Genomic DNA, 16212 nt, shown 5'->3' with positions numbered 1-16212 from the left:
ATGATTCTACATCCAGTGGTGAATGGTGAATGGTGGTGGACAATTAAACAGCTCAGTGGAGGAGGTGGGGCTCCTCCGAAATATGGGGAAGCTCAGCACATCAGTTTGAAAAAAATAAAAAAAAACATTGCTGTTTATTCAAGAACTAGGGAAGGTTACTACAAATGAGCAGGAGTCAGGCAGTGTGTATGAAAGTAGATTTGGCTAGCAACAATATGCTGATGGATTAGTTAACATTTTGGGTCCAGTGACCCTTCTTCATATAAATTAGGAAATGTACTTTTATGGCATGTTTAACTTTTGTGATGACCAGGAATAGTATGGCTCGATTTCCAACACACAGTGCTCCTTCCCCAAACCTTGGTTTTTAAAACAGCACCTTTCCAATTTTAGTCCACAATTAAAAATACTGAAAACACGTCTGAAATGCGATGGAATACTCCCCACTTGCCTGGCTATATACAGCTCGACTAACAACACTCACACCATCCAGGACAAAGCAGTCCAGTGGACGGGCATCCTTCATCCATGAACGACAAAATTCGCTCCCTTCACCACTGACACAAAGTGACAACAGTGTACACCATCTGCAAATTTTACTGCAGCGACTCATCAAGACACCTTCAGCAGCATCTTCCAAATGCTAGACCTCTAACATCTAGAAGGACAAGGACAGTGCATGCACTGGAACATCACCACCTGTGAATACCCCTCTAAGTTACACACCATCCTGAACTGTTACTATATCACTGGTCCTTTCCTGTTGCTGGGGCAAATTCCAAGGAGTCCTTGCCTAACAGCACTATGGGTGTCCCTACACCACAAGCACTGCATGGGTTCAGAAAGCAGCTCGCTACCATCTTGTCATGGGCAAACAGGGATGGACAATAAATGATGCCATAGCCCACAGCCCCACCATATTTTGAACAATTTTTAAAAAAAAATTCTTCCTTCAATTTACCTCCATTATTAGGTGGTCCATATTAATCTGTTTGGTCTCTTATTATCCTTAATCCCAATTCATATACATTCTGTTCCTATCGTAATGCTGGTTAAATTCTGTTTTTATGTTGCCACTACTCAGCATAACTATCCCACACCTATCTTCTTTCTTGACCCTTTTATATAGTGTAATAATTAACTGCCAGTCCTCTTTATTATCTTGCCATAGTTCAGTCAGCATTATACCTTCTGGCATTTCAACAAACATCATTGCCTGCAGCTCCATTGTTTCGTTGCATATCCCTTGCACTTTGCTCTGCAGGAAATGTAACTTTTCAGTAACTGTTCCTGTCACTTTATATTTCAGCAGCCACTTTACACTAACGTTCTATAACTGAATTTGCTTCCTGAAAGCTTACAATGTTCCACTTTCTTAACTTTGCCTGACTTTTATTCTTCCCCACAGAAATTTTGAATTTGCGTAAAACTTTCACAATCTCAAGGAGCTCCAAAGCATTTTACAATTGAAATACTGCAGTGCATTTGAATGTTTTGTTTCCTCCCTTCTTGTTCTCAAATTAATTAGGTTTATTTAATTTCCTTCATTTTCTGGAGATAAATAATGCCTGCATTGCCTTTTAGTATGACATAGTAGCAGTGCACCATCTGATAGAATGCATCCCAGGGTACTAAAAGAGATGGCGGGAGAAATAGCAGGTGCACTGGTGGTAATTTTCCAAAATTCGCTGGACTCTGGGGCAGTCCCAGCAGATTGGAAAACAGCAAATGTGATGCCACTGTTTAAAAAGGGAAGTAGACAAAAGATGGGGAATTATAGACCGGTTAGCTTAACCTCTGAAGTGGGGAAGATGCTTGAGTCTATTATCAAGGAAGAAATAGCAAGGCATCTTGATAGATATTGTCCCGTTGGGCAGACGCAGCATGGGTTCATGAAGGGCAGGTCATGCTTGACAAATCTTTTGGAATTCTATGAAGACATTACGAGCAAGGTGGACAATGGGGACCCAGTGGATGTGGTGTACCTACATTTCCAAAAGGTCTTTGACAAGGTGCCGCACAAGAGGCTACTGCATAAGATAAGGATGCATGGCATTAAGGGTAAAGCATTAGCATGGATAGAGGATTGATTGACTAACAGGAAGCAAAGAGTGGGGATAAATGAGTGCTATTCTAGCTGGCAGTCAGTGACTAGTGGTGTGCCTCAGGGATCGGTGTTGGGGCCGCAATTATTTACAATTTATATAGATGATTTGGAGTTGGGGACCATGTGTAGGGTGTCAAAGTTTGCAGATGACACTAAGATGAGTGGCAGAGCAAAGTGTGCAGAGGACTGTGAAACTTTGCAGAGGAACATAGATACATTGAGTGAGTGGGCAAAGGTCTGGCAGATGGAATACAATGTAAATAAATGTGAAGTCATACATTTTGGTAGGAGCAATAGTAAAAAGGATTATTACTTGAATGGTAAAAAGTTGCTTCCTGAAAGCTTACAATGTTCCGCTTTCTTATGCAGAGGGACCTGGGTGTCCTTGTGCATGAATCACAGAAGGTACGTCTGCAGGTACAAAAAGTAATTAGGAAGGCAAATGGAATTTTGTCCTTCATTGCTAAAGGGATTGAAATAAAAAGCGGAGAGGTTATGTTGCAGATGTACAAGGTGCTGGTGAGGCCACACCTGGAGTACAGTGTGCAGTTTTGGTCTCCTTACTTGAGAAAGGATGTATTGGCACTGGAGGGGGTGCAAAGGAGGTTCACTAGGTTGATTTCGGAGTTGAGGGGGTTGGCTTATGAGGAGAGACTGAGTAGGTAGGGATTATATTCATTGTAATTCAGAAGATTGAGGGGGAACTTATAGAAACATATAAAATTATGAAGGGAATAGATAAGATAGAAGTAGAGAGGATGTTTCCACTGGCAGGTGAAGCTAGGACAAGAGGGCATAGCCTCAAGATTAGAGGGAGCAGATTTAGGACTGAACTGAGAAGGAATTTCTTCACCCAGAGGGTTGTTAATCTATGGAATTCCTTGCCCAGTGAAGTAGTTGACGCTACTTCAGTAAATGTTTTTAAAAAAAAGGTAGTTTTTTTTGAACAATAAAGGAATTAAGGGATACAGTGAGAACGTGAGTAAGTGGATCTGAGTCCACGAAAGGATCAGCCATGATCTTATTGAATGGCGGAGCAGGCTCGAAGGGCCAGACGGCCTACTCCTGCTCCTAGTTCTTATGTTCTTTTCAGGCCACAAGATGTTGGAGCATAAGTAGGCTATTTGGTCCCTTGAACTTATCCCACTATTAAATGAGATTACGATTGATTTGATAATCCTCAACTCCACTTTCCTGCCTTTTCCCCATAACCCTTGATTTACTGACTGATTAAGAATCTGTCCGTGTCAACTTTCAAAATATTAATTGATCGAGCCTCGTATTAAAAAATAATTCCACAGATTCATTACCCTTGGAGAGAATTCCGAACCATCTCTGTCTTAAATGGGTATCCCCTTATCCGTGATTGTGCTCTCTGGTCTCGGACTCTCTCACAAGGGGAAACAACCTGTCAGCATCTACTCTGTCGAGCCCTGAGAGTCTTACATGTTTTTTTCAAACAGGTTGCCTCTCATTCTTCTTAACTCTAGGGAGTACAAGCCCAACTTACGCAACCTCTCCTCCTAAGAAAATCGTTCCTTTTATGTGATCAACTTGGTGAACATTCCCTGGACAGCCTCCATGACAATATACTACCCCCCAGTATCATGGTCTCTTCTCTTATTAAGTGGCCTTACATGGAGTACTTCATCAAAACCCTTTTGGAAATCTAACTATATTGCACCGACAGGTTTCCCATTATCTATCCTGCTTGTTACCTCCTTAAAGAACTGTAACAACTGTCAGGTATGTTTACCCCTTCACAAAGCCACGCTCACTTTATTATCTATTTCTCAATGCATGTCTATGATATTCTTTATAATCAACTCTCACATTTTTCCAATGACAGATGTTAAGCAGGTCAACAGTTACCTTGTTTTTGACTCCTTGGCTTTTTTGTGATAAGGATGTTACAATGACTGTTTTCTGACGCTCTGAGTCTTTTCCTGAACCTAAGGATTCTTTGCAGATTACTACTTGTGCATCATTATCTCTGTAGCTGTTTCTGTTAATATCCTAGGATGTAGCCTACCAGTCCAGGGGACTTATCAGCCTTTGGAGCCCCCTTAGATCCTCTAGTACTTTCCATTTAATGGTAGTTAATGTGTTTATTTCCTTCCTGCTTTGGGCCCATTGAATATTTAGTATTTTGGAAGGCTATTAATGTCCTCTACAGTGAAGAATGATGCAAAGTACTTCCATTAAAACATGACTATTTCTGGTTCTCCGTTGCTATTATTTCCTTAGCCTCATTCTCAAAAGGTCTATATTCACTTTGGCCCCTCTTTTCCTTTTTATACATTTAAAGAGACTCATACTGTCCATTTTTATATTACTTGCTAGTTTGACCTCGTAGTCTACTGTTAATTTTTGATTTGGTTATCTCTTGTCAGGTTTTAAAGCTTTCCCAGTTCTCTTGTTTACCACTAATCTTTGCCACATTGTACCTATCTACTTTCAAATATGATACTAACCTTAACCTCCTTAGTTAACTACACTAGTCTTGTCCACTCACAGAGTCATAGGTTCATACAGACGTACAGCACATATATCCTAAATAAATCTAGCCCCATTTGCCAGCATTTGGCCCATATCCCTCTGAACCCTTCCGATTCATATACCTATCCAGATGGCTTTTAAATGTTGTAATTGCCCCAGCCTACACCACCTCCTCTGGGAGTCATTCCATACACGCATCACCCTCTGTGTGAAAAAGTTGCCCCTTAGATGCCTTTTAAATCTGTCTCCGTCTAGTTGTGAACTCTCCCACCCTGGGAAATAGAACTTGTCTACTTACCCTATCCATGTCCCTCATGATTTTATGGAAGTCTATAAGGTCACCATTTAACCTCTAATGCTCCATGGAAAACAACCCCAGTCTATTCAACCTCTCCCTATAGCTCAAACCCACCAACTCTGGCAACATCCTTATAAATCTTTTCTGAACTCTCAAGTTTCACAACATCCTTCCTATAGCAGGGAGACCAGAACTGCATGCAGTATTCCAGTGGTGGCCTAACTAATGTCCTGTACAGCTGCAACAGAACCTCCCATAGCCTATACTCAATGCACTGACCAATAAAGGCAAGCATACCAAATGCCTTCTTCACTATCCTGTCGACTTGTAACTCCACTTTCAAGGAACTATGAAGCTGCACTCTTTGTTCAGCAACACTTACCATTAAGTGTATAAATTCTGCCCTGATTTGCCTTTCCAAAATGCAGCACTTCACATTTATCTAAATTAAACTCAATCTGCTACTCCTTGACCCATTGGCCCATCTGATCAAGACCCCGTTGTACACTGAGGTAACTTTCTTTGCTGTCCACTGCACCTCCAACTTTGGTGTCATTTTCAAACTTACTAGCCATACCTCCTATGTTCACATCCAAATCATTTATATAAACGACAAAAAGCAATGGACCCAGCACCGAGCCTTCTGGTACACCACTGGTCACAGGCCTCCAGTCTGAAAAGCAACCCTCCACCACCATCCTCTGTCTTCTACCTTTGAGCCGGTTCTGTGTCTGAATAGTTACCTCTATTCTGTGTGATCTAACCTTGTTAACCCGTTTACCATGAGGAACCCTGTTGAACGCCTTACTGAAGTCCATAGATCATGTCCACCGCTCTGTCCTCATCAATCCTCTTTGTTTATTCTTCAAAAAACTTAATTAAGTTAGTAAGACACAATATCCCATGCACAAAGCCATGTTGACTATCCCTAATCAGTCCTTTCCTTTTCAAATCTACATAAGTCCTCTGGATTCCTGCAAACAACTTGCCCACCACTGATGTCAAGCTCCCCAGTCTATAGTTCCCTGGCTTGTCCTTGCCACCTTTCTTAAATAGTGGCACCATGTTAGCCAACTTCCAGAACCTCACCTGTGGCTATCTCAGCAAGGGGCCCAGCACTCAATTCCCTAGCTTCCCACAGAATTCTAGGGCACACCTGATCAGATCCCAGGGTTTATCCACCTTTGTGCGTTTTTAGACATTCAGCACCTCCTTCTCTGCAACGTGGACATTTTTCAAGAGGTCGCCAATCATTTCCCCACGTTCTCTATTTTCCATATCTGTCTCCACAGTAAACACTGATGCAAAATACTTGTTTCGTATCTCCCTCATCTGCTGCAGTGCGACACATAGATGGCCTTGTTGATCTTTAAGAAGCCCTATTCTCTCCTTACTTACCCTATTGTCCTTCATGTATTCGTAGAACCCCTTTGAATTCTCCTTAACCCTATTTGCCAAAGCTATTTCATGTCCCCTTTTTGCCCTCCTGAGTTCCCTCTGAAGTATACTCCTACCGCCTTTATACTCTTATAGGGATTCAATCAATCCCTGCCGTCTACAGTTGACATAAGCTTCCTTCTTTTCCTTGACCAAAACCTCAATTTCTCTCGTCATCCAGCATTCCCTACACCTACCAGCCTTTCCCTTCACACTGACAGGAACATACTGTCTCTGGATTCTCGTTATCTCATTTTTTGAAGGCTTCCCATTTTCCAGCCATCCTTCACCTGCGAACATGCCCCCAGTCAACTTTTGAAAGTTCTTGCCTAATACTGTGAAAATTGGCCTTCCTCCAATTTAGAACTTTAATTGTTTTGATCCTTTTCCATCTCTATTTTAAAAAGAATAGAATTATGGTTCCAGGCCTCAAAGTGCTCCCCCACTGACACCTCAGTCACCCGTCCTGCCTTATTTCCCAATAGTAGGTCAAGTTTTGCACCTTCTCTAGTAGGGACATCCACATACTGAATCAGAAAAGTTTCTTGTACACACTTAACAAATTCCTCTCCATCCAAGCCCTTAACACTATGGCAGTCCCAGTCTATGTTTAGAAATTTAAAATCCCCTACCACGACCACCCTATTATTCTTACAGACAGCTGAGATCTCCTTACAAATTTGTTTCTCAATTTCTCACTGACTATTGGGGCGTCTATAGTACTATCCCAATAAGTTGATCGTCCCATTCTTATTTCTCAGTTCCACCCAAATAATTTATCTGGATGTATTCCTAGGAATATCCTCCCTAAATACAGCCTTAATGTTATCCCTAATCAAAAATACCACTCCCCCTCCTCTCTTGCCCCCCTTCCTATCCTTCCTATCGCACCTATACCCCGGAACATTTAGCCACCAGTCCTGTCCATGCCTGAGCCACGTCTCTGTAATTGATATGATATCCAATCGCTTGTTCCTAACCATGCTCTGAGTTCATCTGCCTTACCTGTTAGGTCTCTTGCATTGAAATAAATGCAGTTTAGTTTATCAGTCCTACCTTGTTCTCTGCCTTATTCCTGTCTGTTTGACTTACTCCTTTTCCCAGTCTGGGTGCCAACCACCACCACCAAACTCCCTCCCTCCCCACACACACACGCACACGCATGCATATACTTGAACTAGTTTAAATCTTGCCAAGTAGCTGTAGCAAATCTCCCCGCCAGTCCATGAGACCTTCCAATTCAGGTGCAATCCATCCTTCTTATATAGGTCACTTCTACCCCAGAAGACATTCCAATGATCCAAAAAATGTGACTAATTCCTCCCTGTACTATCTCCTCAGCCAAGCATTCATCTGCTCTATCCTACTCCTACCCTCACTACTTCCGAGAATCCTCCTTCCTCACTGGGATATATCTTTGCTGTGAGACTTGAACTCTTTTCTAACGTGTCTTGTATTGTTTCTCAGCTAAACTTCTTTCCAGTCCACTCCATGAAACTCAGCCCTCATCCCAAGTAATTACTCCCTATTTAAGTTAAGCACAGTTGTTTCTGACCCAAATTTCTTACTCTCAAATTGAACGCTAAATCCTACCATGTTACGGTCACTGTTCCCTATGGGATCTCTTATTCTGAGATAGTTTATTGAATCTGCCTTATTGAACACCAGATTAATAATAGCCTTATCCCTGGATGGATCTGCAACATATTTTACCAGTCACAAACAATGACCAATGTCTGAGGGATTCATTATGATGTGAATAAACTGCCGACTTAATTTCAAACACTATCAAGTCCCTCGCATTGAAGGTGTACAAGTAAAAACAGCCAAAGCGTAAAACATTCCTGCTATACTAAAACATCTAAAGGGAGAGAATAGGTCCCCTTGAAGATCAGCATGGCAGTCTTTTTGTGGAGCCACAGGAAATGGGAGAAGACTTTTAATGAATGAGGAGAGAATCATGGATGCACGTGGGGATGTTTTGGACTGCAAAAATATTACCAGAGAGGAGGTCTTTGAAGCCTTAAAGTGCATTAATGTGGTTAAATCCCCTGGGCCTGATCAAGTCCATTCTCGGATGTTGTGGGAGGCTAGGGAAGAAATTGCAGAGGCCCTTGCAGAGATTTTTGCTTCATCTTTAGTCACTGGTGAACTTCTGGAAGACTGGAGGGTGGCTAATGTTGTTCCATTGTTTAAGAAAGGTAGCAAAGACAAGCCGGGGAACTACAGGCCAGTGAGCCTGACATTAGGATAGTGAGGGACAGGATCAACCAACATTTGGATAGTCAAGGTCTGATTAGAGATAGTCAGCATGGATTTGTGCATGGGAAGTCATGTCTGGCAAACCTTTATGAGCTTTTCAAAGAAGTAACCAAGAGGATGGATGAGGGTAGGGCAGTGGATGTTGACTATATGGACTTTAGTAAGGCCTTTGACAAGGTCCTGCATGGCAGGCTAGTCATGAAGGTTAAGTCGCATGGGATCCAGGGAGAGTTAGCTAATTGGATTCAAATTGGCTCGATGGTAGGAAGCAGAGGGTGATGGTTGAAGGTTGTTTCTCGGACTGGAGGCCTGTGACTAGTGGCATGCCACAAGGGTCAGTGCTGGGACCTTTGTTATTTGTTCTTTACATAAATGATCTGGATGTGAATGTACAATTAGTAAGTTTGTGGATGATACAAAATTAGGAGGTATCGTTGAGAGTGAAGAATGTTATCAAAAATTACTGAGGGATCTTGATCAGATGGGGAAGTGGGCTGAGGATTGGTAAATGCAATTCAATACAGATAAGTGTGAGGTGTCGCACCTTGGAAAGTTAAACCAAGGTAGGACTTATACTGTAAATGGTAAGGTCCTGAGGAGTGTTGTGGAACAGAGGGACCTAGGACTACAAGTACATAGTTCGTTGAAAGTGGCATCACAGGTGGACAGTGTAGTGAAGAAGGCATTTAGCATGCTGGCCTTCATCGGTTGAGGCATTCAGTATAGGAGTTGGGATGTTATGTTATAGTTGTATAAGTCACTGGTGAGGCCACACTTGGAGTATTGTGAACAGTTTTGGTCATCCTGTTATGGGAAAGACATAGTTAAACAGGAAAGTGTGCAAAGAAGATTTATGAGAATGTTGCCAGGACTAGTAGGCCGTGGTTACAGGGAGAGGTTGGCCAGGATGGGACTTTATTCCGTAGGAGAATGAGGGGTGACCTTATTGAGGTGTATAAAATCATGAAGAGCATACATAAGATGAATGCATATAGTTTTTTTTCCCCAGGGATGGGGAATTGAAAACTAAAGGGCATAGGTTTAAGGTGAGGAGGAAAGATTTAAGAAGGACCTGAGGGGCAACTTCTTCACGCAGAGAGTGGTGCTTGTATGGAATGGGCTGCCGGAGAAAGTGGTTGAAGCAGGTACAATAGCAACATTTTAAAACATTTGGATAGGTACATAGATGGGAAGGGTTTAGAGGGATGTGGACCAAATGCGGGCAACTAGAACTAGCTGAGTGGGCACCATGGTCAGCATGGACCAGTTAGGGCCGAAAAGCCTGTTTCCGTGCTATATTATTCTATGCCTCTATGATACCACTTCACATTACTTGTGAGGTGACAGGACTTTGGGTAAGTGCATTTATTTAACTGTTTCCTTCTGTGCAGTCTCTGAGAGCTATACTATCTTTCGCTTTCAGCCAGGGCTACGTGAATCACGCAGTTATGATTTCAGATCCAGTTCTAAGACTTGAGGACAAAAATCAGGCTGACACTCCAGTACATGTCTAAGGAAGTGCTACGCTGTCACAGGTGTTGTCTTTTACGTGAGAAATTAAATTGAAATCCCACAGGGTTATTTCAAAAAAGCAAAGGAGTTATCACTGGTGCCTCCTGGCCTTCATTTATAACTTATTAACACTGTATAACAGATAATCTGCTCAAAGCTCAACAGGTCTGGCAGCGTCTGTGAAAAGAAATCAGAGTCAATGTTTCGGGACCCTGAGGAAGGGTCACTAGACCCAAAACATTAACTCTGATTTTTCTCCACAGATGTTGCAAGACCTGTTGAGCTTTTCCAGCAATTTCTGTTTTTGTTTCTGATTTACAGCATCCGCAGTTCTTTTGGATTTTAGATAAGTTGATCATGTCTGCTGCTTGTGGGAAATTGCTCTGTTACTTTGCTGTTATATGCGATATATTGCAACAATGCTGACACATCCTGAGTTTGCCCAAAGTGCTATGAAAATACACGTGTTTTTTTTTCTGTGGGACAGGTCTCCAAACTCACCTGGGTTCACTCTCCTAACAGAAAGGCAGAAGACAGAGGTTATAACAACAAGTTATCAGCTGAGTGAGTCTAAGCTAAGCCAGTACTTGCAGTATGTCCCTCCTTCATTCTCACAGAAGGAATAAACAGAGCAAGGTACACAGGATGAAGCAACTCAGTGAGCTTCCTTTAGCCCTTACCTCATTTCAGCAAAGGTATACAATTGTAAGAACAGTTATGCAAGAGAATGTGAGTTCAAATCCCATATTCATTTGAGAATTTGATCAGAGTTTTAAAGAAAGATCAAGAAATAAGAACCTGATATCAGTAAAGTGGTTATGAAGCTGTCAGACTCTGATTAAAAACCTGCCTGATTCACTCTTGTACTCTAGGGAAGGAGACAAGCTGACCTTATCTCATCTGGGTCCATATACAACTCCAGTTCCGCATGAACATTGCTGACTCTTAACTATCCTCTTCAGTCACTTAGGAATCTACTCAGTTATGGCAAACTGCTACAAAAAATTACAAGGTCACATTATGAGAGCACACTCACCCCAGGAGGCAGCAGCAGTTTATTAGATAGGGCCGCTACACCTGTCATGGAGCAACAAGGGAGACTAATAAATGCCAGCCTTCAAAGCAACCCTCCTTTCCTGGGAATTAGAATTCAAGTGATCAGTGAACTGTATGGCAGTTCAGCAGCTTTGCTGTCATTGCACACTGCTGAGAACATGTTCTGCTTCTTTTCCTGTGTCCAGCACTCAGCATTTACGAAGCCAGAGGAGAGCACTAAAAGGCATTCAAGCACAGAACTAGTATTTCTTTGCACTTTCTTCGCTCTGTTAGCTGATTCCACACAGAGCTCCTATACAGGGGTCAGCCTAGAGTTAGTCTCCGTGCCCTGTACTTGGAGGTGCAAAATGATCACCTCAGGTTCCTTCTCTTGATGCTGCTGTTGCAACCAAGCGTAACAATAAATGTTAAAACATGAAACATTGCTATGCAGTGTTCAGACACACACAACCATCATATTTAGGATCAAGTACTGCAACAAAGATTCTCTCACCAACCTTTGACAGCTTTTGAGTGAACACGGTCAAATATTCCTTGGTCAATTTTCACAGCAAGCAACTAGGTTAAGGACAAGGGGCACCACTCAAATGTTAATCATACTCCTTCCCCAGAAGAGAATGTCTCACCTCCACCTGACTTCTCCTTCTGGCCAAGACTGAGATCAGCAAGAGAACAAGTGACACAAATCCTGGGCCTTACCTTCCAATGTCACGATACACTAACTATGTCATTCTTTGAGTGATCCAGTGGAAACTCAAACTTTCACTTTAAATGTCAGCTTCACGTGATAAGAACTACAGCAAAAGCAATCTATTAACTTGTCCATAATCAATTCCAGAAGCTCCATCGGTTATCCCATTAGTGAATATTGACCATAAGATCGCAACGTATAGGAGCAGAAGTAGGCCATTCTGCCTAAGTCTACTCTACCAGTCAATGTGATTATGGCAGATTCGAAAATCTTCAACTCCACTTTCCTGCCTTCTCCCTGTAACCCTTGATTCCCTTACTGATTAAAAATCTATCTCTTGAATATACTTAACAACCCAGCCTTGATAGCTCTCTGCAGGAAAGAATTTCACAGATTCACAACCCTCAGAGAGAAGAAATTCCTCCTGATCTTTTGTCTTAAAAAGGGCGACCTTTTATTATGAGACTAAGCCCTGTAGTTCTAGATTTCCCACAAGGGGAAATCAACTCTCTGCATCTACCCTGTCAAGAACCATAACAAACTTGCATATTTCTATAAAGTTGCCTCTCATTCTTCAAAACTTCAATGAGTATAGGCCCAAATACTCAACTCTCCTCATAAGACAGTACCTCCACACCCAGGATCAGCCTAATGAACTTTCTCCAGACTGTCTCCAATGCCAAGATATCTTTCCTTAGATGAGGAAAGTCTAAGGACTGAATTCAGGTAGATTTAGAGGGCATGTTACGCTGCATCAAAAACTCTTCCAAAACAGATATTTGGTCAAGACCAACTACAGCATGGGACATGATGTTCTGCTGTCTGTTGGAACTCCAGCCTTGAGTGGAACTGGGGAGGGTAAAACTGGATGGTGGCGAGGAAGGAACATTCTGAAAACAAAACATTGTTATGTGTTTGTACATAATCTTAGCATAGGAACCATAGCACATATTCAACCATGGGACAAACTCTGCACGACTTTGGAAGAAATGGGGTCTCGCGTCACTCTCCTTCTCCAGGAAACAGCCACACTGACGTTTGCTCTGTCCCATTGTGCACGGCTCAGCATGGGGACTGAAAGAGCAGGGATTCGAATAAACTTTATCCTGAACTCCACAATCTGAGCAGTGATGGTTCGCATCTTCCCATTCCTGTGCAAACTGTAACAAGAAGTTGTCTTCACTTGCAGAATGAATATGGCACCGCAACATCTTTTTGCAAGATTTATTTAGAGGCGGAATTTTTACTAAATCCACCATGAATGCCTTTCTAATATCAGATATAGTATTGTACTTCAAGATGCTGATGATGATTGGACCACAGATAACCAGGATTCGATTTTGATGAGTCACTATTACAGCACGAAGGTTTTTGTACTGACGATGGTTCCATGCAGGCACTTGTGCTGAGTAAGTTGTTTTGGTTGCAGCTTGCCAAAAGTGAAAATTGTTTATTTTTAAAATTCTCGCTCCTCGTGGAAAAGTAGGCCTAGCTGCTGTTATACAAGCATTTAAGGTAAAGCTCAATAGATCAGTGAGGGAGAGGGAATAGAATAAAATGCTGATAAGATTAGATGAGGTTTGCTTATAACCTTATTACTGGCATGACCAATTCAGTCCAAAGTTTTGTTTCTGTGCTGTAGACATCACATAGTCCATGTCATCAACCTGAAACAAACATCCTAAGTTGCATAAGATAATAAGCTTCACCTACAATCATATACCCGAGTATTTAGATTTCAGTCCATAACAAGCATTAGCTGTTTAGTTGCAGAATACACAGCATTAGTAGGGTCATACAGATGGAAACAAACCCTTCAGTCTAACTACAGCAAGTCAACCATGTTCTAAAACTAAACTAATCCGAACTGCCTGTGCTTGGCCATATCCCTCCAAACCTTTCCTGTTCATCAACTTATCCAAATATCTTCTAAACAATGTAACTGTACCAGCATCCATTACTTTCTGTGGCAGTTCATTGCACACACGCATTTCAGTAATTTTAGATTTTTTCAGCTTTTCACAATGCTTCATTCCAACGTTCTTGATAGCAGCAATGGTGTAACCTCAAAAAACAGAAGATTCTTGTGCCACAATGGTGGCGCCACATCCTAGGATGCCAAAGAATTGTTCAAGTGTGTACCCTCACATCTTTCATTTCTGACAAATTATAAAGCTTTTAAAACCTAAATGTAATGTCACTAAATCACTAGTTCTTGATTCACCTCTCATTTCAATTTTGATGGTGTTCTTGCTGCTTTGATTTTTAAAAAAGTAATTCCCCAGGGGAAATATAAAACATTGTGATTATTTCCAGTGTAAACTGGCACTTTCAACTCATAATGGAAAGCTGGAAAATGATTGCTAGGTTCCACAAGCCTTACTTCATGATAGAATTTGAGCCACAACCCTGCCAAACAGACACTGCTGTAGCCTGAGAATTAGACATGCTAATCTTCATAGATCAGAATTTACAATTAAACTACAGACATCGAGGCATTGAGATCGGAGAGAGAAACAACTTGTGTTTAAAAAACATCTGCTGACTTTGTCAATACTGTTATCACTCAGTATTTGAGTTTCAAAATGCTGTGAAACGAGTTGTGAGTTCAGTATTTTCAAATGCATTCAGTTGCACAAATGAACACAACAAAATCAACTGCAGCGATTCTGCATTAGCTGGGAGGACGAACAGGGAAATACACAAAACCACACAAGCAAAGTTAGCATTAGGCTTTACACAACAAAACTTGTGTGATGTTCTATGAAGTAAATTAAGAAAATAGGTAAAAATAAATTACACAGCGATATCATACAAGCCATGGTGATACCAACTTACACTCAACTGTGTCTTTCAACTTGTTTTTGAATTACTACATTAAGGAGACTGTTGAATATAGGCCTTAAGCCTGGGACTAGATTTTTAGCTCTCCCTGTATTGCATGGCTGGCAGTTGGTGTTGAATTTAAGTAGATTACGCTAGTACAATTAATTGCTGAAATACAGAAATGGGGCAGTGATAGGAATTACTTCTGTTTAAATTCAGAGGTTAGTGCATATTTAGATCATTGTGGATCATGACCAGTGACGTAAACCAATGTGCCGTGTTTTGGGTTTGAATGTAGCTCAATTATTTTGTTTCACAATTTACATATTTTTACTTTATGTGAACATTATGCTGTTTACTCACCTCAAAGCCAGAGTAAAGGCTAATAGTCACTGAGTAATACCTGCCCATCATACAGAAGTTGAAAGGAGCCAGAAGGAAATGTGGAGCCAGAGTGGTAGTCAAACAACAAGGTGAGGCACCAAACTGTTCTTGAGGTTGTCCTCATTGTATCCACCAAAGATCCTGTAATATTTGTTTAAAATGCGTTAGTTGATAGTACTTACTGGTGGTTAGAGCCTCTGGTGAGATGCCAAGTTTCTTTCCCATGTTTCTCATTACCCTTTCCATCTCTGGGCCCCTCTTGAAGAGTTCCACTTGATGCAGGGCCGTGTTATTGTTTTCCACTCGGTTTATGAACTTTTGGCAGTGGTCGAAGAAACGCAGCAGCCTGTCGTTGACCTCCCACTGCCCGCCAGCCTGGTCCCGCAGGTTCAGGTGGCTCTCCAACCCCTGGATGAAAGACCTGGTGCTGTTGACGCATCGGTGCTTGGAGCTCGTCAAGAATTTGAGCCTGCTCTCTCGGTAAGCGCGGGCGGTGAAGAGAGCGGGGAAGCTGGTGGCCAGCTGCTTGGCGAGCCTGACCATTTCGGAGGTGCCCAGGGGGTGAAGGTTGCCGTCCATGCGTTCGTTGTACCACATGTGCCAACCCACCAGAGCCTGCACCAGGCTGTTGCCCTGATCGCCCTGCTCTCTGATGAGCTGGTGGATCTCCCTCATGCGGGGCACGTTCTTCCTAGTTGGGTACCTGGTGCCATGGCGGACCACAGCATTCAGGTGCAGGGCGGTGCAGTTGGCAGGTGCTAGCCAGCTGGTGCCAGGGAGTGGCTCCGCACCCAGTCCCTCATACCTGGACTTGGTGCCGTAATGCTCAGCCCAGGGGTAGCGGCCGCTAGACGCGGAGCACAATCGGATGCCAAGCCACAGGAGGAGCAGCGAGCACCGGCTCCGTGCCCCCGCTCCCGGAGCTGCACCGCTCAGTCGCAGCATCGCTCGGCTCGGATCGGCCAGAGCCCAGGCTGTCCCGGGAAAGACACGGCAGCACGAAGCCAAGCGCTAGCAGCCAGGCCGGCACGATCACAGGAACCGCCCGGCTCCCCTCAGCTCAGCACCGCCACCGCGAACCAGTGTGCAGACCCGGAAACTGCTCTCTCTCCCACACACACACACACACACACACACACA

General features: G+C 42.7%; 1 protein-coding gene across 2 annotated transcripts in view; it reads right to left on the bottom strand.

Moving 5' to 3' along the window:
* minpp1b (multiple inositol-polyphosphate phosphatase 1b) overlaps positions 1 to 16186 on the bottom strand; it is a 96346-nt gene extending 80160 nt beyond the window's left edge. Inside the window, exon 1 of one of the 2 annotated variants that reach the window (XM_020511245.2) lies at positions 15255 to 16186. In XM_020511245.2, coding sequence (XP_020366834.1) covers positions 15255 to 16017 — 763 coding nt within the window. In that variant the 5' untranslated portion in view covers positions 16018 to 16186. The remainder of the gene's footprint in view (positions 1 to 15254) is intronic. The other variant, XM_020511246.2, reaches the window with a different exon arrangement.
* Positions 16187 to 16212: the final 26 nt, after the last annotated feature.

The sequence above is a fragment of the Rhincodon typus genome, chromosome 20 (genome assembly GCF_021869965.1).
Source record: "Rhincodon typus isolate 14 chromosome 20, sRhiTyp1.1, whole genome shotgun sequence".
In the NCBI taxonomy this organism is placed as follows: Eukaryota; Metazoa; Chordata; class Chondrichthyes; order Orectolobiformes; family Rhincodontidae; genus Rhincodon; species Rhincodon typus.
This window is presented reverse-complemented; position numbering and strand designations above follow the sequence as displayed.